The 26,384-nt window shown below is 46.6% G+C and overlaps 1 protein-coding gene across 16 annotated transcripts in view; it reads right to left on the bottom strand.

Moving 5' to 3' along the window:
* The window catches only part of rims1a (regulating synaptic membrane exocytosis 1a), a 1,194,810-nt gene that overhangs the window by 417,396 nt on the left and 751,030 nt on the right, over positions 1-26,384 (bottom strand). For all 16 annotated transcript variants that reach the window (XM_085996611.1, XM_085996612.1, XM_085996615.1 and 13 more), the window contains one exon: positions 2,888-2,955. In XM_085996611.1, coding sequence (XP_085852737.1) covers positions 2,888-2,955 — 68 coding nt within the window. The remainder of the gene's footprint in view (positions 1-2,887; positions 2,956-26,384) is intronic.

Below are 26,384 nucleotides of genomic sequence, written 5' to 3'. Positions count from 1 at the left end.
GTCTCTAATTTCTCGTTTAATGCCATCCCCAACTTCAGCATTTGGGGGTCTGTATACAACTCCCACTAACGTTTTCTGCCCCATGGTATTTCTTAGCTCTACCCATACAGATTCCACATCATCAGAGCTAATATCCTTCCTTACTATTGTGTTAACCTCCTCTTTAACCAGCAATGCTACCCCAGCGCCTTTTCCTTTTTGCCTGTCCTTCCTGAATATTGAATACCCCTGGATGTTGAATTCCCAGCCTTGGTCACCCTGGAGCCATGTCTCCGTAATTCCAATTACATCATATCCGTTTACATCTATTTGCGCAGCTAATTCATCCACCTTATTACGACTGCTCCTCGCATTAAGACACAAAGGCCTAGAAATTGAGTTTGCGCTGCGCCAGGGCTTTAGCGCCGGAAGTTAGCGCCGGCGCTAAGTCCCTTTGCGCGCGCCAAAAATTCAGTAGCGCCGCGCCCAAACGGCTGCCGGCGCTACTGAAGGGTTTTAGCGCCTGAAAACTGGCGCAACGCGCCGCATTGCGGCGCTATTCTGGCGCTGCGGCGCCCGCTGCGGTGCGGCAGGCTCGGGAAGTGCAGGCCTCCTCCTTCCGTTAAGGAGGAGCTGCCTGCACCCGGCCGCGGCCCGCGCAAATCTCTTCAAAAATGAGCCCGGCACCTCGGACAAGTGCCGGGCTTGCATCTGTTCCGCGGGGGGGGGGGGGGGGGGGGTGGGAGAAGTCCGGGGAGGGAGCTGCGGGCAGGCGGCCGGCGGGAAAGCGGCCGGCCGCCGCGCCTCCTTAAAGCGCCGGCGCAGACTCCGGCAACACTCGTTTGCCGGAGTCTTAGTTGCGGCTGCCACTGGCGAGGCGGCCGCAACTGAATTTCGGCTTGGGGCCGGGTTACCACGGCAACCGGGACACTGCGCACACCGATGACGTCATCGGTGCCGGCGCAGCGCTACCGGTCTACCGCCGCGGAAGGGCCCCAGGCAATTTAGGAACCGGCGCCAATTGCAGCGCTAGGCCCTCTAGCGCCGCAAAATCGGTGCTAAGGGCACTGAATTTCTAGGCCAAAGCCTTCAGGCTTGATTTTTTTTAACACTCTTAGACCTTTTAGAATTATTATTTACTGTAGCCCTGTTTGATTTACACCCTTGATTTCTCTGCCTTCCACTTTTGCTTTTCTCCTTCCTGTCTTTTGTTTCTATCCTTGCTTCCCTTTCCTCTGTCTCCCTGCACAGGTTCCCAGCCCCCTACCATTTTAGTTTAAACCATCCCCAACAGCACTAGCAAACACTCCCCCTAGGACATCAGTCCTGGTCCCGCCCAGGTGCAAACCGTCCAGTTTGTACTGGTCTCACCTCCCCCAGAACCGGTTCCAATGTCCCAGGAATTTGAATCCCTCCCCCTTGCACCATTCCTCTAGCCACGTATTCATCTGAAATATCCTTCTATTTCCACTCTGACTAGCACGTGGCACTGGTAGCAATCCTGAGATTACTGCCTTTGAGGTCCTATTTTGTAATGTACCTCCTCATTCCCTATATTCAGCTTTTAGGACCTCATCCCATTTTTTACCTATATCGTTGGTACCTATATGCACCACGACAACTGGTTGTTCACCTTCCCCCTCCAGAATGCCCTGCAGCCGTCCCGAGACATCCTTGACCCTTGCACCAGGGAGGCAACATACCATCCTGGAGTCTCGTTTGCGGCCGCAGAAACACCTATCTATTCCCCTTACAATAGAATCACCTATCACTATAGCTCTCCCACTCTTTTTCCTCCCGTCCTGGGCAGCAAAACCACCCATGGTGCCAGGAAGTTGGCTGCTGCTGCCTTCCCCCGATAAGCCATCTCCCTCAACAATATCCAAAGTGGTATAGCTGTTTGAGAGGGGGATGGCCACAGGGGGCCCCTGCACTACCTGCCTGCACCTACTACTCTGCCTGGTGGTCACCCATTCCCTTCCTGCTTGTATATATTCAGATTTCACTGAACTATTAACAGTAATGTTAGTGACTATATTCAGATTACACTGTACAATTGACAGTAATGTCACTGACAATATTCAGATTACACTACTATTGACAGTAATCAGTAATGTTATTGATAATATTCAGTTTACGCTGCACTATTGATAGTAATGTTACCGACTACATTCAGATTACACTGAACTATTGACAGTAACGTTACCGACTATATTCAGATTACACTGTACTATTGAAGGCGGAGAGGGGACCTGATTGAGGTGTACAAAATTATGAGGGGCATAGATAGGGTAGATAGAAATAAACTTTTCCCCTTAGTAGAGGGGTCAATAACCAGGGGGCATAGTTTCAAGGTAAGGGGCAGGAGGTTTGGAGGGGATTTGAGGAAAAACTTTTTCACCCAGAGGGTGGTTGGAATCTGGAACTCACTGCCTGAAAGGGTGGTAGAGGCAGGAACCCTCACAACATTCAAGAAGCATTTAGATGAGCACTTGAAACGCCATAGAATACAAGGCTACGGACCAAGAGCTGGAAAATGGGATTAGAATGGACAGGGCTTGATGGCCGGCGCGGGCACGATGGCCCTCTTTCTGTGCTGTATAACTCTATGTTGACAGTAATGTTACCGACTATATTCAAATTACACTGAACTATTGACAAAAATGTTTCCGCACTGGGCTCACCAGTCACCTGAGAACTCATTTTAAATGTGGAAGCAAGTCATCCTCGGTTCCGAGGGACTGCCGAAGAAGAAGACGACACTGAACTATTGACGGTAATCCGTAATGTTACCGACTATATTCAGATTACACTATACTAGTAACAGTAATGTTATCGACTATATTCAGATTACACTATACTAGCAACAGTAATGCTCATGAGCGTTAAAAAATTGATGTTGACTTACCGAGCTGATAGGTGAGGTCTCACTGCTATGCCATGTGACTGGATCCAACCAATAATAATCTAAATCACCTGGGGAGGGGTGGGGAAAGAACACAATTGAAAATTATAGCCAGCACAAAATAATTTTTGATGAACAAGCAAAGCTCTTAGAGCCAACAAGTCTGTGCTCATTTAATAGATCAACCTTACCTACTTTTCTTTGCACTATTGTTTTCAATCCCTTTTCTGTGGGAAAACAGCTCATTGCTTCTCAAACTCAATTCTACTCTCTGTACACTTCCTACTAATTTTTTCTACAATTTGATTTCCCTTTCAATAAACATCTTGCCTTTGGTTCACCTATTTACTCCCAACTTTAGAAAATTTAACTTGTGTCCCCTGGTGTTTGAACCTTTCATCCTGGTTCCTTTTATTGCATCAATTTTGTCATTGTGCTTCTTTATCTTGAAAATTGTAAGTAGTTCACCCCAGCCTACATATTCCGCACTAGCAGCACTGCTGCCGGAATGTGGCAGGGTAGGATCTCCTACTGCCCGGCTGATGCTGCAAATTTCTTGGGGTCAGCCTCAATTAAATATTTCCAATGATCCAGCAGCAGTATGTCTACCAGCCACTTGGAACTGGCTAATATGGGGCGAGGGGATTGGAATTTGCACACGGATGCAGGAATCAAATGCTATAAAGGGCCAGGTATCCACCTCAACTAGGACCATATTGCTGGCTCCATACCTGCCGCCAACTTCCAGCAAATAGAGAATGACGAGCATAAGTCTGCAATGCCATTACCTGCTTGCTAGTGTTTAAAAGTTTCCTCTGTGTTGCCTTGCAATAGTGGATGCCTGTTTAACGCTGATGTTAAGTGGTGTCCAGTGTTACCGAGGCGATAACAATCAAAAATATTACGTATGAAGTCACTCCACATTACCGTGCCATTTAAATGCATCTGCCCATAATTAGAAGGGCAGAAAATATGTTAAGCACAGAAATGGGCGAGGATCAGGTCCCCAAACTTTTTTCTGGCATTTACCTGCCCAGTATAACCAATAAAAGCAGGTGGAAAGACAGAGGAAAATTCTGCCCCTCAAACGTGCCATTTTCTCAAGAAAAAAGCTTAAATCGACAAGCTAACAATACATGATTTATTTTAAGTACGAGCCAGATACAGCAGATGTTTATTTTCAAGTGGTAATTTTATAAGCTTGCGCTCCCGTCATGGAGCTTCAAGTGATGGGTGAATGTTTTGAGAAATCAAGCATGAAAGACAGCGTGTCCTTTTTGTGGTCCGGCCCATTTTCTGTCCATTGCCTTCCCTGTCTGAATGCGTCGTCCTCAAACAAAATTCTGGAAGAAGAGGAATGTGAACCCCATAAATTTACCTCCATACAGATTCCACCACAGGTGCACTCTGGCTGCACTATGTACAATCTACCAAATGTACTCCAGCAACTCACCACGGCTTCTTCAATAGCAACCCCCTCCCCTGTGATCTCTACCACCAAGAAAGACAAGCGCAGAAATGTTGTGGGAACACCATCACCGCCAAGTCTCACGCCATTCTGTCTTGAATATATATTGCCATTCCTTCAGCATCACTAGGCAAAATCTAGGAATGCACTATTTAACACCATTGTGGTAGCATCATCACCACAAGGACCACAGCTGTTCAAAGAACAGGCCCTCCACATTCTCAGGGCAACTAGGGATGGGCAATAAATGCAGCCTTACAAACATCACACACATAGAATAACTGAATCGTAATGCACAGAAGGAGGTCATTCAGCCCATCGCGCCTGTGCTGGTTCTTTGGTAGAGCTGTCCAATTAGTCCCACTCTCCTGCCCTTTGCCCATAGCCCTGCTATTTTTTCCCCTTCAAGTATTTATCCAATTCGCTTTGAAAGTTACTATTGAATCTGCTTCAACCACCCTTTCAGGCAGTGCATTCCAGATCATAACAACTCGCTGCGTAAAAAAAAATTCTCATCTCAGCTCTGGTACTTTTGCCAATTATCTTAAACCTGTGTCCTCTGGTTACCGACCCTTCTGCCACTGGAAACAGTTCCTCCTTATTTACTCCATCAAAAACCCTTTATGATTTTGAACACCTCTATTAAATCTTCCCTAAACAACGCCAGCTATCCATGTAACTGAAGTTCCACATACCTGGTACCATTCTTGTAAATCTCCTCTGCACCTTCTCCAAGGCCTTGTCATCCTTCCTAAAATGTGGTGTCCAAAATTGGGCACTATACTCCAGCTGAGGCCAAACCAATGATTTATAGAATAGCAAAATACTGCGGATGCTGGAAATCTGAAATAACAACAGAAAATGCTGGAAATACTCAGCAGGCCAGGCAGCATCCATGGAGAGAGAAAGAGTTAACGTTTCAGGTCTGGGACCCTTCATGAAGGGTCCCAGACCTGAAACGTTAACTCTGTTTCTCTCTCCACGGATGCTGCCTGGCCTGCTGAGTATTTCCAGCATTTTCTGTTGTTATTTCAATGATTTATAGAGTTTTAGCATAACTTTCTTGCTTTTGTACTCTATGTCTCGGTTTTAAAAAGCCATGGATCCTGTATGCCTTTTTAACAGCCTCCTCAACTTGACCTGCCAAGTTTCAAAGATTTGAGTATGTAAACCCCTAGGTCTCTGTTCCTGCACCCCCATTTAAATTATACCATTTAGTTTATATTGCGTGGCCTCATTCTTCCTTCTAAAATGTATCACTTCATACTTCTCTGCATAAAATCTCATCTGCCATGTGTCTGCCCATTTCACCCGTCTGTCTATAGCCTCTTAGTCTGTTACTCGCCACCCCAATGTTTACTACATTTCTGAGTTTTGTGTCATCTGCAAACTTTGAAATTATGCCCTATATACCCAAGTCCAGGTTATTCATATATATCAAAAAGAGCAGTGGTCCTAATACCGACCCCTGGGGGTCATTAAAAATTGAACTGGCATTTGGAGACCAGTGAATGGAGCTCTGCACACGTATGTGAGCTCTCCTTGACCAGAAAGCAATGTGAAGTCCGTAGTATAATTCAGCACTGTTGTCTCTGCATACCTTTAAAGGAGCACCAGTCTCACCCCAATGTTTCCTCTACGCTGGGCAGCCGCGCAGCAATGGGAAAAGTCCCTTGCACGCCACTCACCACTTCTCCATTGTAAATACCGCGCATACACGGAAATTTAAAGGGACTGCGCACTAAATGAAACAGGCCACACAGAACCAAGCTCAGCTTACAGGGAGCATTGTCTCAACATCAACCTGTACTTATACCACTGAAAAGCTGCACCCCTGCTGATGATGGGCCGGACTGAAATTGTGTTCACACAGTGACAGTGCCAGTAACACTGCTTGATTATAGAAACAGAGAAGATAGGAGCAGCAGTAGGCCATTCGGCCCCTCGAGCCTGCTCCACCATTTAATGAGATCATGGCTGATCATCCAAATTCAGTACCCTGTCCCTACTTTCTCCCCATATCCATTGATCCCTTTAGCCTTAAGAGATATATATAACTCCTTCTTGAATATATTTAATGAATTGGCCTCAACTGCCTTCTGTGGTAGAGAATTCCACAGGTTCACCACTCTCTGGGTGAAGAAATTCCTCATCTCTGTCCTAAATGGCTTACCCCTTATCCTTAGACTGTAACCCCTGGTTCTGGACTCCCCCGCCATCGGGAACATCCTTCCTGCATCTAGTCTGTCTAGTCCTGTTAGAATTTTATAAGTTTCAATGAGATCCCCTCTCATTCTTCTAAACTCCGGCGAATATAAGCCTACTCGACCCAATTTCTCTTCATACGTCATTCCTGCCATCCCAGGTATCAGTCTGCTGAATCTTCGCTGCACTCCCTCCATGGCAAGAACATCCTTCCTCAGATAAGGCGACCAAAACTGCACACAATACTCAAGGTGTGGTCTCATCAAGGCCCTGTACAACTGCAGCAAGACATCCTTGCTCCTGTACTTGAATCCTCTTGCTTTGAAGGCCAACATACCATTTGCCTTCTTAACCGCCTGCTGCACCTGCATGCTTACCTTCAGCGACTGGTGCACAAGGACACCCAGGTCTCGTTGCATTTCCCCTTTTCCCAATCTATTGCTGTTCAGATAATAATCTGCCTTCCTGTTTTTGCCACCAAAGTGGATAACCTCGCATTTATCCACATTATACTGCATCTGCCATGCATCTGCCCAATCACCCAACCTGTCCAAATCGTACTGGAGTTTCTCGGCATCCTCCTCACAGCACACCCAGCTTTGTGTCGTCCGCAAACTTGGAGATATTACATCTAGTTCCCTCGTCTAGATCATTAATATATATTGTGAATAGCTGGGGTCCTAGCACCGATCCCTGTGGAACCCCACTAGTCACTGCTTCCACTCGGAAAAAGACCCGTTTATTCCAACTCTTTGCTTCCTGTCTGCCAACCAGTTCTCTATCCAAGTCAATACTGTAGTGTCCGTGTGTAGATAAAGACACTGAAGACAGGAGTTGGTTCATAGGTATTTACTAAGCAAGTCTGGGGGGGTTTCTAAAGGATATACACAATACACAGGCTTATATAGCCCAAGTGGCAATTACCGGCATTACGCACACCTGGGGCTCTTAAAGGCGCATACACCATAATTGCTCTTAAAGGCACATACACCACAATTCCTCCCCTTCTAGCTAACTAGTACATCATATTTTAAGTAATTATTAATTATAAGTTAGTCTCTCAGGAGGCTTCCTGACTCGGTCCGGATAACGCCTCGGGGGTGTAGTAGTTTCTGGTGGTGTAGTAGGTTCTTCTGGCAAGGCTGATTCGGCTTGAAGGCCAGTGTCGGGTTCATCGGGCTCCAGTATCACCGGATCGGAGGTAGATATGGGTATCTCTACTTCATCGTTAGATGTATAGAGTGGTGGTGTAGGTTGTCCCTTTTCGGATGACTTGATGATTTGGTCAGCATGGCGCCTTATTATGCGGTCTCCGATGTCCACGGTATACATCAGTGGTCCTAATTGTGTGCAGATAGTTCCAGGCTGCCATTTCTCGGTACGGTAGTCCCGGGCCAAAACCGGTTGGCCTATCTGGAAGGCCCTAGTTGGCCTTTCATTCATGCCCTGAAACTGCCGGTTCTCCACGTCCCTTCGGATGTTGGGCTTGACCAAATCCAGCTGGCATCTTAGGTTTCTATTGTAGAACATCATGGCGGGAGTTTGGTTAGTAACCATATGCGTTGCATTCCTATATGCAAATAAGAAGTTATCCACCTTGTGCTGAAGTTTTATGTCTTCATTATCCATGGCCTTGATGGCCTTCTTGAAGGTCTGGACAAACCTTTCAGCCAATCCATTGGTGGCGGGATGGTATGGGGCGGACGTGTAGTGCTTTACTCCATTGTTCTTTAAGAACGTTCTGAATTCTTCGGACACAAATTGCGGTCCATTATCAGAACATATCTGCTCCGGCAGCCCATTCCTGGCAAATATGGTCCTTAATACTGTAATGGTTTTTTCCGTGGTGGTGGAGGACATCTTTATTACCTCCGGCCACTTGGAGTGTGCATCAACTGCGATTAATAACATTGAGTCCATAAATGGACCAGCAAAGTCGATGTGCACCCTTTGCCAGGGAGATGAGGGCCACTCCCATGGATGTAGAGGGGCCTGTGGCGGAGCATTTTGGACCTTCTGGCATCCTAGGCAGCTCTTAGTCATGTCTTCGATGTCTCCATCGATACCTGGCCACCATACAAACGCCCTAGCTAGGTTCTTCATTTTCACTCCACCCAGATGCCCCTCGTGAAGCTCCTTTAGTACTTTATCCTGGAGTTTGGGTGGAATCACCACTCTGGATCCACACATCAAGGTTCCTCGGCACACTGACAGCTGTTCTCTTCTTTGTGAGAATGCCGGCAACAGTGGTTCGCCATGTGCTGGCCATCCCTTTACTGTTAAATCGTAGACCCGTGAGAGAGTAGGGTCATTTCTTGTCTCCCTTTCAATGGCAGAATTTGTCACCGGTAGACATTCCACTATGGTAGAGTGGAATATCTCTACTGGGTCTACTGTAGGTGCCTCTTCTATCGTTGGCAACGGTAGGCGTGATAAACCGTCAGCATTCCAATGCTGTTTTGACCCTTTGTATTCAATGTTGTATTGGTGTGCCCCTTGAAAAAGGGACCACCTCTGTAGTCTTTGTGCCGTCATAATGGGGACACCTTTTTTAGGGTTGAATATGGAGATGAGGGGTTGATGGTCAGTCAGCAAGGTAAGTTTTTGTCCGTGTAGGTAATGGTTGAATTTCTTCACTCCCCATACCAGGCTGAGTGCTTCCCTGTCTATCTGGGCATAGTTACGCTCAGCTGAGTTCAATGAGCGTGACGCAAATGCTATAGGCCGTTCCGAGCCATCAGGGAATCTATGGGACAATACCGCTCCTATGCCGTAAGGGGATGCATCGCACGCCAGTCTGATTGGTAGTGATGGGTTGTAATGAGCCAAAATTTTCTCGGATGTGATTAAGTCTTTACATTTATGGAAGGCACGTTTACAGTCTTCGTTCCATTTCCAAATCACTCCTGTGTGTAGAAGATCATTAAGAGGGTGTAGAATAGTTGATAAGTTTGGTAAAAATTTATGATAGTAATTTATTAATCCCAGGAATGACCTTAATTGTGAAACATTTTCAGGTGCTGGGGCTTTAATAACTGCTTCAATTTTTTCAGGTGACTTATGCAACCCTTCCTTATTAATTATGTGGCCACAATATGATATCTGATTTTGGAAAAATTCGCACTTGGGGCGATTTGCTCGTAGGCCCCGTTCTTTCAGCCTAGTGAGCACCTGCTCCAAATTGGCAAGGTGCTCGTTGTCGTTTTCTCCTGTTATAAGGATGTCGTCTAGGTAGCATTGAGTCCCCGGAATCCCTTGCAGGACTTGCTCCATAGCTCTTTGCCAGATAGCTGGAGCTGATGCTATTCCAAAAACCAGTCGGTTATACTGGTACAGGCCTTGGTGTGTGTTTATTGTGAGATACTTTTTAGAGGTCTCCTCAACCTCCATCTGTAGATATGCCTGTGCCAAGTCAATTTTTGTGAAACGTTTCCCTCCGGATAGTGAGGCGAAAATATCTTCTATCCTCGGAAGAGGATACTGTACCGTGTGAAGGACCGGGTTTACAGTCACCTTAAAGTCCCCACAGATGCGAATTTTTTTCTGTTCCTCAGAGTTATTTTTCAATGTTTTTTTCATGACTGGAACGATGGGTGTTGCCCATTCGCTCCAATCTATTTTGGATAATACGCCTGCCTTTTCCAAATTCTTCAGCTCTGCCTCGACTGCCGGACGTATTGCGTATGGCACCGGTCTTGCCTTAAAAAATTTTGGAATTGCTGTATCTTCCACTTTTATTGAGGCGGTGATGCCTTTCAAGGTTCCTAGTTTCTCTTGAAACACTTCTTTGGCGTTGGCCAAGATGTCTTTTAATCGTTCAGGTATGATGTCATCATTGTTTTTTTCCTTACTGGTCACCGTCAGTGCCTGAATGGAGTGCCAGTCTAAACGTATCTTCCTTATCCATTCACGTCCCAACAACGGTGGACCACCATCTTGTAGAATGTATAAATACAACTTTTGTATTTCTTTGCCGTTGTATACCACAGGCACCCTTATTTTTCCTTTGGGGTAGACTTTCTGCCCCGTATATGTTTTTAAAATAATGGATGTGTCTTTTAGAGGTATATGCGAAAATAGCCTCTCGTAATCTCGTCGATTTATTACGGTTAGAGCTGATCCTGTATCTAGCTCCATTTTAACTGGGGATCCTGCTATTGTGAGGGTAACCCAAATGGTTTGGTAATCCTCTTTGGCAAGTACATTATGTAATTTGAGACAGCTTAGTCTCTTGTTTCCGGAGTCGCTATCGCTATTCTGGTCTTCGGAGCTATTGTCCGTCATCATTTGTACCTTCCTGTACTTTTCTTTATTGATTTTTTGTTTTCTGTCAGTGGATTTATTTTGTCCAGATTGGCATACCCGTGCAATGTGTCCAATCTTACCACATTGCCTGCATGCTTTGCCCTTGAACCAGCAGTCCCTCTGGTTATGGGTGGATCTGCCGCAGCGATAACATCTTCCGAACTCCTGTGTCATTTTATGGGTGCCGAAGTCCTGTGTCTCTTGTTGTATCTCTGCAGCTCCTTTTGCTGCTGCTTCGTATGATACAGCCATATTGAAAGCTTTGTCCAATGTTAAATCTTTTTCAGAAAGCAGTCTTTTTTGTGTTCCTTCACTTAAGAGACCGCAAACAAATTTGTCTCGAAGGTAATCCGATAGTCCTGCTCCGAATTGGCAGTACTTTGATAGCTTTCTTAATTCGGTTAGGTAATCAGCGTTACTTTCATTCTTGTGTTGATTTCTCTTGAAGAACTTGAATCGTTCCGCTATCAGCAGCGGTGTTGGGTTTAAATGCTCCTGCAGGGTATCAACAATTTCTTTAAAAGTCTTGTCCTTTGGTTTGGCTGGAGTGATTAAATTTCGTAACAGCCCGTATGTCTTTGCGCCCATTAAGTTCAGAAGCACTGAAGCTTTTTTTTCATCTGTTATTCCATTTGCAGTGCAATAAACCTCTACTCTTTCCACGTATGTGGTCCAATCTTCTATTTCGCCATCAAAAGCCTCAATATTACCAGATTTAGGCATTTCATAAAAGATATGGCGCTTCCCGTGCTTTTTTTTTCTCTCTGTAGCAACGATATGGCGCTTCCCGCGCTTTCCCGCCGCTGCTACCGATAACAACGCTGTTTTACTGTGGTTTCCGTTTATTCACTGTTGGAGACTCGTTCCCGACGGAGGTCTAAACGCTGACCTGCTTGCCGCGCCGGCCGTCTCTCGAGTGCACCCTCCCAGTCCGTTATTGCTTGCCTCCAATTTCGCTGCCTGTCTCAGCTGTAGAGCCCGCTGCTGGAGCCCCAGCCTGACGCCCAGGAAGGATTAGCGCAGTACCTGTCACCAGCTTGGCCAGCTGGTGAAACCACAGTTTCTCTTACTTCCTTGAGTCTTCTGGACGCTGGAGGAATCGATGTCCTTGAGGTGCTGCCGAATTGCAGGTAAGTCCGTTTCCACGTCGTCGCCACTGTAGTGTCCGTGTGTAGATAAAGACACTGAAGACAGGAGTTGGTTCATAGGTATTTACTAAGCAAGTCTGGGGGGGGTTTCTAAAGGATATACACAATACACAGGCTTATATAGCCCAAGTGGCAATTACCGGCATTACGCACACCTGGGGCTCTTAAAGGCACATACACCATAATTGCTCTTAAAGGCACATACACCACAAGTACCTTACCTCCAGTCCCATGTGCTTTAACTTTACACGCTAATCTCTTATGCGGGACCTTATCGAAAGCCTTCTGAAAGTCCAAATACACCACATGCACTGGTTCTCCCTCATCTATTCTACCAGTTACATTCTCAAAAAATTCCAGTAGGTTAGTCAAGCACGATTTACCTTTTGTAAATCCATGTTCACTTTGTCCGATCCTGTCACTGTTTTCCAAGTGCTCTGCTATTACACCTTTTATAATGGACTCTAGCATTTTCCCCACTACTGATGTCAGGCTTACCGGTCTATAATTCCCCTATAATTCTCTCTACCACCTTTTTTGAATAGTGAGGTTACATTAGCTACCCTCCAATCCATGGGAACTGTTCCAGAATCTATAGAATTTTGGAAGATGATCAGCAATGCATCTACTATTTCTAGGGCCACTTCATTAAGTACCCTAGGATGTAGATTATCAGGCCCTAGGGATTTATCGGCCTTCAATCCCGTCAATTTCCCCAACACCATTTCCCTACAAATACTGATTTCATTCAGTTCCTCCCTCTCATTAGACCCTATGTTCCCCAACATCTCTGAGAGGTTATTTGTGTCCTCCTTTGTGAAGACAGAACCAAAGTATGTATTTAATTGGTCTGCCATTTCTTTGTTCCCCATTATAAATTCCCCTGATTCTGACTGCAAGGGACCTACGCTTGACTTCACCAATCTTTTTCTCTTCACATATCTATAGAAGCTTTTACAGTCTGTTTTTATGTTCCCTGAAAGCTTACTCTCATACTCTATTCCCCCCACCTCTTAATTAATCCCTTTGTCCTCCTTTGCTGAATCCTAAACTGCTCCCAATCCTCAGGTTTGCTGCTTTTTCTGGCCAATTTATATGTCCTCTCCTTGGATCTTATGCTATCCCTAATTTCCCTTGTTAGCCACGGTTGAGTCACCTTTTTTGTTTTATTTTTATGCCAAACAGTGATGAACAAATTCTGTAGTTCATTCATGCGATCTTTAAATGTTTGCCATTGCCTATCCACCACCAACCCGTTAAGTAACGTTCCCAAATCCATCCCAGTCAACTCGTGCCTCATACCATCGTAGTTTCCTTTATTTAAATTCAGGACCCTAGTCTCGGAGTCAAATACTTCACTCTCCATCTTAATGAAGAATTCTATCATATTATGATTGCTCCGCCCCAAGGGGCCTCGCACAACAAGATTGCTAATTAATCCTCTCATTTTATATAATACCCAGTCTAAGATGGCCTGATCTCTAGTTGGTTCCTCGACATATTGGTCCAGGAAACCATCCCGTATACACTCTAGGAATTCCTCCTCCACAGTATTGTTACTAATTTGGTTAGCCCAATCTATATGTAGATTAAAGTCACCCATGATAACTGCTGTGCCTTTATTGCACGCGTCTCTAATTTCCCATTTAATGCCATCCCCAACCTCAGCATTGCTGTTTGGGGCTCTGTATACAACTCCCACTAACGTTTTCTGCCCCATGGTATTTCTCAGCTCTACCCATACAGATTCCACATCATCAGAGCTAATATCCTTCCTTATCATTGTGTTAATCTCCTCTTTAACCAGCAATGCTACCCCGGCTTCTTTTCCTTTTTGCCTGTCTTTCCTGAATATTGAATACCCCTGGATGTTGAATTCCCAACCTTGGTCACCCTGGAGCCATGTCTCCGTAATCCTAATTATATCATATCTGTTTACATCTATTTGCGCAGCTAATTCATCCAGCTTATTACGAATGCTCCTCGCATTAAGACATAAAGCCTTCAGGCTTGTTTTTTTAACACTCTTAGACCTTTTAGAATTATTATTATTTACTGTGGCCATGTTTGATTTACACCCTTGATTTCTCTGACTTCCACTTTTGCTTTTCTCCTTCCTATCTTTTGCTTCTATCCTTGCTTCCCTTTCCTCTGTCTCCCTGCACAGGTTCCCAACCCCCTGCCATTTTAGTTTAAACCCTCCCCAGCAGCACTAGCAAACACTCCACCTCGGACATCGGTCCTGTTCCTGCCCAGGTGCAAACCGTCCAGTTTGTACTGGTCCCACCTCCCCCAGAACCGGTTCCAGTGTCTCAGCAATTTGAATCCCTCCCCCTTACACCATTCCTCTAGCCACGTATTCATCTGAAATATCCTTCTATTTCTACATTGACTAGCACGTGGCACTGGTAACAATCCTGAGATTACTACCTTTGAGGTCCTATTTTTTAAATTTACCTCCTAAATCCCTATATTCAACTTTTAGGACCTCATCCCGGTTTTTACCTATATTGTTAGTATCTGTATGCGCCACGACAACTGGCTGTTCATCCTCCCCCTCCAGAATGCCCTGCAGCCGCTCCGAGACATCCTTGACGCTTGCACCAGGGAGGTAACATATGTATGCTACTCTAATAATGTCCAGGCTGCAATCCACGCCTGATCGTTATTCTGCTGCAAGTTGGTTACCCAGCTCCACTTTGAGTAGCAACTTGCGAAACTTATGCAAGAATCAATCTACAATTTGTATTTTGATGTATCCAGTGTTTGAAATGTTTATATTTGAAAATCCTACCTTCAGTTATTACTTGGTTCGGATTACATTTAAAAAAAAACTACTCTAGGCACAACATTAGAGCATCTCCAAAAGTAAACAGACTTCAATCTCAATTTTCACATGAATTGCATACTGTGCAATGTGCTATTTATTTAAATAAAGAATAACCTATGGGGAAATGCTGATTTGACAGTGAGCTATTAATGCCAATTGGATTAATAAGATATCAGATGAATGGCAAAGTTCATCATTAACAATTCTCAATTGTTTCCAAACAAACATGTGGTTTTAAAGCACATCAGTTTCTCCAGAAATAAAGCAGGTCTTCAGTCTCCAACCATTAAGACATAGGCCTAGAAATTGGGTATAGCCCCGCTTGAGGCGTTAGAACTGGTGCTGCGCAAAGTTTATAGCCAGACGCAACTTATCGTCGCCTGGCGCGGTATTGGGTTGCATCGCCCCTAAAGGTGATTGAGGTGCGAATTCAGGCATTGCACGGGACTCCTAAGGTGCTAAACTTCCGGCGCATCCCAATATCGGCGCGGATGGGCACAGTGCAGGTGCTCTCAATTACCGATAACCACGAGACTTCCAGGCGCCGGCCGGCTCTTAAAGGGGTGGGTCAGTCAGCCTCAGCTTCCACACTCAGCACCTTGTAGGCCTCAGAATCGGCGCAGCCCCTTCTCTGGCGCTAAAAACTTGGACCAAATGGAGAAGGTGAGACAGAGAGCAGAGCGCTTCAGCAATGAGGCTCTGGAGCAATTGGTGGCCGCAGTGGAGCGCCGTCAAGATGTTCTGTACCCAGACAATGGCAGGAGGCTGAATCATAAGGACTACCGACGAGCTTGGAGGGATGTATGCCAGAGGGTCAACTCCAGCAACATGGTGACCAGGAGCCCTGTCCAATGCAGAAAGAAATTCAACGACCTCACTCGGGTCGTCAGGGCGAGTGTTGTTTCTGCAAACTTCTGCATCCCTTCATTTGCACCTGACTTTATGGCTACAGGGTAGGCTGTGCCCCATTGGCCATCTGCCAGCAAGCACCCATGGCCCTTTCTGGGCACACACATCCACATTTGACTCAGGGCATCATGTAAGGGCTCTTGCACCATGGGGGGCATGAGATGCTCACTCAGGGCATCATGTAAGGGCTCTTGCACCATGGGGGGCATGAGATGATCAGTCAGGGCATCATGTAACATAACTTCCCCTCCTTTCCCCTGCAGTCCAAGCTGGCGAAGATTCGCAAAGACCAGCTTCGAACCGGTGGAGGACCTCCACAAGTGGTCACTCTCACGGATCTCGAGGAGAGAGTGCACCAGATTCTTGGAGGACGTCTGAGTGGTCCTGTTACCACTGCAGCTGCCGACCCCATTGTCGACAGTGATGGTAAGGTTCTCACCTTTTACAACTGTCTCCTTCCACTTGTTCCCCCCGCCAGCATGCTTTCTCACTGTGGACCCATGTCATAGTCTTGCCGCAATCTGGCATCCCTTGCTGCCAAGCTGTCCTTTTGCTAAAGCCACTCTTCCACCTCCCTGCTTTCAGATGCTGCATCACCAGCTCGGGAGCCAGGCCCTGAAGCTGCCAGTGCCAGTGCCTCTGGAGGCGAGGATCAGGAGGAAGCCGGACCATCCGTTCCAGCCTCAAGGGAGCCTACACATCTGCAGACTGGGGATAGTAGTTCCCTGGAGGGGAGGGGGGGTGCTCTAATGAGGAGCCAGTTGCCGGAACAAGCGGCCTGCAGCAACGCGAGGGGGGTAGGCAAGTTCGGGGACGGCTCCCCGGAGGGCAAGGCAGGGCACGATGACTGCTGCACAGAGTGCAGAGGAGGTGCGTAGCCTTGCCGAAATGAGCACCCAGGCCCGGCTCAGGCACACTGAGCTTATGGCTGCAGTGGGGAGGATGCCTCAGTCGATCGACACACTGGCAAAGAGTGTGCTGGACTTTGGGGCAGCAATGGAGAGGACTGTCCAGGGCTTCAAGGCCGCTATGGAAAGGACTGTTCAGAGCTTCGGACAATCCCTGGAAAGGTCTGTCCAGGGCTTGTCCGAGGCAGTGGAACGGACTGCTTCGGCCTTGTCCGAAGCAATGGAAAGAACTGTCCAGAGCTTCTCCGAAGCACTGGCACCTGCCACATAGGTCCTCACTGCTGCCACGCAGTCACTTGTTGGCCTCGTCCACACCCAAATTGAGGCAACGTGAACTCTCACTGTTGTCAACCTATCTGCATCAGCCAGGATCACCCCGGGCCCTTCCAGTACCACAGGAGGCCATGAATCAGTGGAGCAGTCGATTGTAGCGGATGATCCAAACCGGTCCCCTCAGAGAGCCAGTGTGTCGTCCGACCATGGTGCAGGTGTCCTCTCTCGGCAGGTGAGCATTGCTCATGCCACCGCTGGAACGTCTGCAGTGGAGCTGCCACCACCTGCAGTGCACACTGCTTCCAGCCATGCCCAGTTGAAGCAGCCAGCTTCCGCGCCCTCCAAGCCCAGCGGTCGTCCAGGCCGTCCCTCAGGGGCTTCTGCGCTTCCAGACACTCAGCAGGCGTCCCCCAGCCTTGACGCCGCCACTGGGGTTCAATTACGTAGGAGCTGTAGGGGGGGGAAGGGGCCGACCGCGAAAGAGAAGTCGGTCTCCATCAAGGGGCCAGCAGTAGAGGGAGGTGCCGAGACGTATCTTTCTCCAAATTCAAGGACGCCCTCACCAGTTGTGATTGTTTGTGATGGCTTGTTTAGTTTCGCGGCTTTGCCAGAGTTATCTGTTATTTTGTTAGTTATGGTTTCTGTTGACATGACGTTGTAATGCTGGAAGAAAGCACTTTTTTGACAATAAAGAATTTTTTTTATTTACAATGGTACTCCGAACTATTTACAATCATGGTGGCCTTCATAGGCTTTGTGCGAGCTGAAGTGCGCGGTACGAATGACACCCATCATTCCGTCAGAGGGGCCTAGAACCGAGTCCTTATGAGCCTCTGATGGACGGCCCTTCCAGTTTCAGGAGCCCTCCCAGCTTCCTCCTCCTCCTCCTCCTCGACCGCCTGCTCTTCCTCCTCCTCCTCGTCCGCCTGCTCTGCTGGACCTTGAGGGTCGGCTGGCATTGGCTGGGTTCGTCGAATGGCCAAGTTGTGGAGCATGCAGCAGACGACGACGATGCGACCCACTTGCTCCGGCGAGTACTGCAGGGCGCCCCCTGAATGGTCTAGACAGCGGAAACGCTGTTTGAGCACACCAATAGTGTGCTCCACAATGTTCCTGGTCGCCTGATGGCTGCTGTTGCAAAGCTCTTCTGCCGGGGTGGCGGGCAAACGGAGTGGGGTCATGAGCCATGGGCAGAGAGGATAGCCCTTGTCGCCAAGAAGCCAGCCTCGTGGGTGAGCCGGGCCCTCAAAAAGGTCAGAAACTGAGGTCTGCCGCAGGATGAACGCATCGTGGCTGCTGCCAGGGAATTGTGCGTTGACTGCCATGATCATCTGCCGGTGGTCACAGACCAGCTGGACATTGAGGGAGTGGAACCCCTTACGGTTGCGGAACTCCTCAGGATTCTGTAATGGCGCCCGCAAAGCCACGAGTGTGCAATCAATGGCCCCCTGCACCATGGGGAAGTCCGCAATAACAGCGAAGCCCTGCGCGCGCTCCCCCTGCTTCTCCAGGGTCACAGGGAAGGTGATGAATTCACGCCTCCTTCTATCGAGGGCAGCTGTCACTTGCCGGATGCAACAATGCACTGCAAATTGTGATATATTCGCGATGTCCCCAGTGGCTGACTGAAAGGATCCGCTGGCGTAAAAGTTGAGGGCAGTCACTTTGACGGCCACCGACAGAGAGGTCCTGCACCGTAGACGCGGCTGCAGATCTTCAGCAAGCAGGTGGCACAGCTCAGTCACAACCTCCTTACCGAATCTGAGCCTTCGCAGACACTGCTCCTCCGACATGGTAACGTATGACACCTGCTGCCTGAAAACCCTCTCAGCGTATCGTCGGATTGGGCGACCTCCATTGCCCCTCCTCCTTCTGGCCAATCCCGGCCCTCTCTCCCGCCATCTCTGTGCCCCTGCCAAATGTCCGGCCATGAGGACGTTCCCCTCCAAAGCAGCTCCCATTGCTATGCCAGACGGGCAAGGCACAGTTAAGTCTAGCGCTCCATTGCTCCGGACAGGGCTGCAGGTCCCAAGTCTCCGAAGGCTAAATCAGAAAATTACTGTGCAACAGAAGGTCAGCAACTCTCTCCAGCAACAATCAGAATGAACAGGCCAAGTGGCTGCAGCTTTTAGACTAGAGCTGTCCCCTTTAAATAGCGCCCCCCGACTCCGAGAAGGGCCTGGGAACGTTCCATCCAACTGTCACTAATAGCGCCAGGCGGAAAGGCTGCGGGTGCCACCGAATATCCGGTCCGGGGCGCCAAAAAGGCATTGCACACTGAAATGACGTCATGATCTGCCTGCGCACGCGCGCAAAGTGTTAGCGCAGGCGCTAAAAGGATACTCAATATGGGAGGTGGCGCTATCTTCATTGCGCCCGCCCGAACATTGGGTAACGCCCCAATTCTTGGGCTCTTTAGGCGCTAATCGCTGGCGCAACCAACTGAATTTCTAGGCCTTACTCACTTACACCTATGCCTCAACCAATTAGATCTGAGTGATTGCCTCAATTAGAGTTTATTTTCAAATGCTAAGCAGCACAAGAGAATCCAATATAAAACAAATCACAGCAATCTACCATCCAATCCAGAGTGTGCCAACACTTGCCTTAGCTGCAAACAGCTGTTCAATAGCAGGGACATTTCAGGGGCTTGTTTGTACACCTTTGTATGCCTTCAAAGTATATGGGAGCAAATGTGCAATTGCTTGTGTCAAATGGCAATTGTAAAATAGAGAACTGATTTGCACAGCAGTGTGGGTTATAATCCTAAGGTTAGTTCTGATAGTTTTTTTCAGTATTTTGCCCAGAAGGCAAAATGAATATTAAAAAGTTCTGATCACCGTTAAATTTCATGAGAGAGAACATTCAAAGCTGCCAAAGGAAATATTACTCAAAGACGTGACAACCCGTAGGAAGGAACAAAATCAACTACACTTCCCTCAAATGAAAGTTAAAATTCTAATTTATATATCAATTATGCTGTTTATCACACTATGTTTTTTTAAGTTTCAAAATGTATTCTTTTTAAGCTTTCCGTGGCAATTTTTATTGAATAATAACTGATGGCACAAATATAAAGTACCCTCCTTATTACATTGGAAAAATATGGGGGAAACCTTATTCTGCAACTTGGCTTAATATGGAGGTATATCGTTCCAGATCGATTAAACTAATACCCTAAAAGATCACGGGTAGTGGTATTCCTTAAATAAAGTGGTGTGGAGATGCCGGTGTTGGACTGGGGTGGACAAATGTAAGAAATCACACAACACCAGGTTATAGTCCAACAGCTTTATTTGAAATCACAAGCTTTCGGAGCGCTGCTCCTTCGTCAGGTGAAGTGGAGAAATGCATAAAGACACAGCTTATATAGTCAGAGAATAATGTCAGATGTTTACAGGTAATCTTTCTAACTGCCATTTATCACACCTCGGCAGAGAGATAATCACAGCAATCAAAGGTGTAAATGGTGTCCAAACAGGTCAGTCAGGAAAACATTACATCAAAGAACAATGAGGTGGGGTCACAAGGGGTCAAATGTTGCAGATGCTGGGGTCTGTATGAAAAACAAAAAAAGACAAAAAACATTTGTTTTTTTTGCTGGAAATCTCAGCAGGTCCGGCCGCATCTGTGTGGAGAGAACAAGCCAATGACGACTCGAGTCTGGATGACCCTACGTCAGGTGGGGTTACATGTAGCGTGACATGAATCCAAGATCCTGGTTCAGGCCGTCCTCATGGGTGCTGAGATTTCCAGCAAAAAAAATGTTTTTTGTCTGTTTTTTTGTTTTTCATACAGACCCCAGCATCTGACCCCTTGTGACCCCACCTCATTGTCCTTTGATGTAATGTTTTCCTGACTGACCTGTTTGACACCATTTACACCTTTGATTGCTGTGATTATCTCTCTGCCGAGGGGTGATAAATGGCAGTTAGAAAGATTACCTGTAAACATCTGACATTATTCTCCGACTATATAAGCTGTGTTTTTATGCATCTCTCCACTTCACCTGACGAAGGAGCAGCGCTCCGAAAGCTTGTGATTTCAAATAAAGCTGTTGGACTATAACCTGGTGTTGTGTGATTTCTTACATTAAATAAAGTGAGTCTCGGATTTCGGCCATGTCGTTGTGGAGGCTCCGAGCTGACAGCTGATTCCCCACAAAGGGGGAGGGAAATAAGAACGATCACACTGGCCTGCTTTTGTTCACCTCCTACTATCCTGCGATACCAAAGCAAGTCATTTGCCTTCAGACTGACTATGAAACAGTGCATGACATTGGCAGGCCCAAAGGACGGAAACAATAATAAATGAAAAGCAGACAATTTAAAAAAAAAGTAATAATATTCTTTTACCTTGATGATGCCACATTATGATACGCACTTCCCAACACAGCTGCATGACTCAAGTTTAGTTTAAAATTACAAATCAAAATCCGCCGTGCTTCAAATCCTTCCTGTCTCAGCAGCTGATTGTAACAGCGTTTAAACAATGGCAAGCTGAAGATTTAGTTTGGTATATTTGATCATAAAGAAATGGGATACTTAAGGTATCGAATGAGCAACGTTTACTATCTGAGAATGGAACTCCCAGCTGACAAATAGTGCTTTTAAATAGTAAATAAAAACAGATTCTTTTTGAGAGGAAAAGAAAGTCAGATCATTCAAAGCATTCTTATCTGAAAACTGTATAAAACGTGTATTGTAGGTTTCCAGTTACTAACCACATGACACGGGGGAAGCAGGGCACATCAACTGTCTTCTCCCAAACAGAGCTTCTGTAAGTAACCCAGAGATATTAACAATTGTCAATTCTTTCTAAAAAAAAAACACTTCACACTTTAGATTAATAGAGAACAATGACCTTCGACACGTGTTTCACCCCCACTATCTCAAATAAAACATGCTTTTAAGGATTCGTTAGCAAGTTCAGTCACTGCAGACATCCTAAAATTGTTTAGATCTACAACTGCAGCTTTAATTGACATGCACGTCAGAAAAACAGATTTGTTTTAAAATATAACAATGCAAATAGTACGCTACTTGGAAATGCATTCCATATTTCAGCCAGGACACTACCACTCTATTTTGTACCTGTCCCTGAGTGTAAAGTGTTTAGGAGAATCTGTAGAAATCCAGCAAACATATCACCGCAATCTGTCACAGTGCTGCATTCAACGCGCTGTTTAGCCCCATCGATAGTGCTCACTGTGCAGTCTGATCTCCAAGGGAGGATACAGTTTCATTACTGTAGCAATTACGGCAACGGAAATATTGTCTCCAAATTTCTCTTGTAAAAATCACTGTTGTGTTCACAAGCTACACACTTGAATTGCCACAGCAGCGACATCACACAAGGTCAGAAATGCCGTAGTCATCAAATTAAGACTGCAGAACATTACAGCCATTGAGTATCACAGTAATCCATGTAGGCGCTGCACGTGCTAAATACGTTGTCAACTGGGCAGGCTGGTAATGATTTGATGAGTCCTGCTATTAACTGGCTGCTGAAGGGGAAGATGTAAATTCTGCCTGTTCTGCAGCCCAGACAAGATAGGTGATTAATATCCCTGAAGCTGGTGCTATAAAATATAAAACATAGTCTCAGGCATCAGTCCAATTGCTGTGGCCATTATTACCATTTAATAGTGCAATTCCCAGTAGAGCTCTTATACATATTTTGTTTTAAAACAAGAAGTTAAAATGCAGGCCAGTATATCACAATATCCACACACGCACAGCAGAGAAAAATTAAATTCACACGGTCACAATCACAAGTAACGTATGTATATGTGCTGGGGGAAAAGGGTCTGAGAAATGAGGCATTCAGCTCATCAAACCTCCCTTGACTGTATTTGAGAGAAATAATGGGCCAGAATTTGCTGACAAAATAACGGCAAGTTTACTGTGCACGCCGTTATTAATGTATATAAATCGTCCAGAAACTTGTGGCGAGGAAGAGATACGGTGTGAATTGTGAAGCGCCACAAATTGCTCACCGATTAGCAGCGTTCCGCCATTAGTCTTGTGAAAATGCCAGCTTGACGTCAACCTCCCCGTGAGTGCCAAGAAATTGCTGATTTGCACATTAATTACCAATTAAACTTGCCTCAGAAAGTTAGGGCTGGTACTCAACAGTGTAAGTACCTGTTTAACAATGAGATTTATGTTGCTGCAATACCACTCAACCTCTAAAGGAATCAACTGAAACTGTGGAGTCTCATTCCTACAGGTAGTAAATTGTTGCTAGAGATTTTTTAAATGTTAAAAATCTCAAGGGCTAGAAATTTGTGGCCTTAGCGCCACTCTGTAGCGTCAGTAAATGGCACTAAAATGGCAGCCGCCGCTTTTTGCTGGCTGCTGGCGGTTCCCTCGGCAGCTGCCATTTTCGTCCTTACCTTTGCACTGCTGGTAAGTGGCAGCGCCATCCCGAACAAAATGGTGGCATTGTGACATAAATCGGCGTGCAATGGCAACTTTACGTCACAAGTGTGAACTTCGACCCGTTAGCACCGAATTCAGCGCCGGGTCCTAAGCAGGTTAACCTGGCGTGTAAGCAGGCTGACAGTGGCGATGTTTGCACCTCTGAAAGGGACACACACATTGTTCAGGTAAGTTTGGATTTAATATTTTGGACTGGATTATTTTGATATTAATGAAGTAGTGGCATGCTGCAATAGATGTGAATTTTTTTTTTAAGTGTGTAGGGAGTGCTGCTGGACACTTGCAAGGGCTCGGATGGTAAATGAAGGCCTTTGAGAAGACAGAACATGCTGTAAATATTCAACAGGTCACGCAATATCCGTGGAGAGAAAAACATAGTTCACGTCTCAGGTGGAGATGCTGCCGGACCAGCTGAGTATGTCCAGCATTTTATGGTGTCATTTCACATTTACCGCTTGCAGAGGAAAGAGGAAGACACAGAAGAGGAAGGATGCATCCCAGACAGCCTCTTTGTGGCCAGGATATCCAGGATGGAATCAGCTGCCTGCAGTCCCAGTGACCGTAACCCGAATTCCCCTTTCATCATTAGTCCCACACCTTACCTTCCATCTGTTACTGACCATCACAATGTCCTCTTGGCCACGATGCTGAAATAAAAGCCACCACAAAGCAAACTTTCCAATCCAGCTATATATATCTATTAAAAAGACTTGCATTTATATAGCGCCTTTCACGACCACCAGACATCTCAAAGCGCTTTACAGCCAATGAAGTACTTTTGGAGTGTAGTCACTGTTGTAATGTGGGAAACGTGGCAGCCAATTTGCGCTCAGCAAGCTCCCACAAACAGCAATGTGATAATGACCAGGTAATCTATTTTTGTTATGTTGATTGAGGGATAAATATTGGCCAGGGATAACTCCCCTGCTCTTCTTCAAAAAGTACCATGGGATCTTTTACATCCACCTGAGAGAGCAGACGGGGCCTCGGTTTAATGTTTAATCTGAAAGACGGCACCTCCAACAGTGCAGCACTCCCTCAACACTGCACTGGAGTGTCAGCCTAGATTTATGAGCTCAAGTTCCTGGAGTGGGACTTGAACCCACAGCCTTCTGACTCAGTGGCGAGTGTGCTACCAACTGAGCCATAGCTGACACCCAATGTAACATCAAGAAATCAACTCATCACCTGTATGCATTCTCTTAGTGACTGTCTTGTGTGTGCCTTTGCTTATCCAACTGATGTCACGCAGTGCTACCCCAGTGGCTGCAGCATGGCTGGTGGAAAGCTGCTGACTTTCAGTGGGGGACACTGCAGATGTCCTTGCTGGTTGACCATGAGGAGCTGGGAGTGTCAAATCAATCATCTTCTTCTTGTTCTTCATTCTCCTCTCCCTCTTCTTGGTCACCCACTGGCTGGGCAGATCAGTGTGTTTCACACACACTGAGTGTGTGAAATGAGGAAGGCACAAGGGTGGAGTTGTGCTGACGGGAGGGTAGGAAAGCAAGTGGTGCATGCCAGAAGGAGGATAATGTATGAGGATACCACCATCTTGAATCCTTTCAGTCCCGCCGCTGGCCAAGGGCTCAGCCATGCTTCTACCAAGAATGGCCTGCACCGTCTCCTCCAAGGAGGTGAGGTGATGCTAGGAATGGGAGATGTGCCTCGTGATTGGTACAGATTGTTGGCAGGTGAGTGATTGGGGGTGGGGGGTCGTGCATTGAACAGTGTTGAACAGTGTGTGAGGCTAGTGGTGCAGTTGGTAGGAGGTGGCTTTTGAGATGCATTCACTGACCCTGACCAGTGGTCTGAGGTCATGAAGCTTCTTTGGGTACTGGAGCCAGGTCGTGGGGGCGACACTGTTGGCAGTGATGGCCTCGGTGATATACTCCCACATCGTTCTTTCTGGAGGGCCTCCTGGCCCCTTTGGGTAGAGGGCCTGTCTTCCAGTGTTGACCCCCTGCACAAAGCTGGAGTGCTGCATGCGAGACCCTGGGTCCCCCTTCCCTGGCTTGCTGAGCCATTTGTGTTAGTGCTGAGGCACATTTTTTTAGGTTAGGAAGGGAATTCAGCTTTAAGAGCTGAATATTCACATTTAGGACTTCTTTTTAACGTAAAATATTTTTTTTAAAGGCAGAAAGGGCAGAAAGCTGCATTGTTTCACTTCATTTTAATTTGTATTGCTTCAGTGTGCATGGCCCCTTTAATTCTCAGACCTCTTCATTGCCCACAATTCCTTGCAAGCTCCACAGCTTCAATTCCAGAAGCTGTGGGAAGCTGCAACACCGCTCCTGTACATGAATTTCGCCTTGGATACCTCCAGTAATGCCACCAGGATGGCGTTGCACGGCAGGTAAGAGCTTCGCCAACAATCTCCATCCCCCCCCAGACGAATTTTGCTCCATTTGCATTGCAGCCATTTTCAGCGGCCGTTAACTCCAGTTGCCAGTGACACCTTTTGTGCCTCTCTCTTAATCCAATCTTTCTTTCCCTCTCTTTATTTCTTTCTGTACCTGATTTGACTCTAATTCACCCTCCTTCTCCATTGTTCCACTGTTTCTTACTCAATCCTTAAATCTTATTGATTATTTGTCCCGTCGTTCGCCAAGGTCCCAGATGCCCCGTTATCAGCTCGCACTTCCAGCAATTTGTAGCACAAAAATTTTTCAAGCTGAAGGGTGAGGGAAGAAGTCTAACGTGATACATCACGAGATGCCCCGCTCCAGCAAAATCTGGGCCAATGTTTGCCAAATTTGCGGAACTTTCTTGAGAATGAAGAACAGAAGAACAGGGAGCAGGAGTAGACCATTTGGCCCCTCGAGCCTGCTCCGCCATTCAACAAGATCATGGCTGATCTTCTAGCTCAACTCCACCTTCCCACAATATCCCCATATCCCTAATTCCCTTGGTTCCCAAAAAATTATCGACCTCTGTCTTGAATATACTCAACGACTGAGCATCCACAGCTCTCTGGGGCAGAGGATTCCAAAGATTCACAACCCTTTGAGTAA

Source organism: Somniosus microcephalus, chromosome 9 (genome assembly GCF_052327205.1).
Source record: "Somniosus microcephalus isolate GS21.2 chromosome 9, FLI_Smic_1.0, whole genome shotgun sequence".
Taxonomy (NCBI): domain Eukaryota; kingdom Metazoa; phylum Chordata; class Chondrichthyes; order Squaliformes; family Somniosidae; genus Somniosus; species Somniosus microcephalus.
Note: the sequence above shows the minus strand (reverse complement) of the source record. Positions and strands in the feature narration are given on the sequence as shown.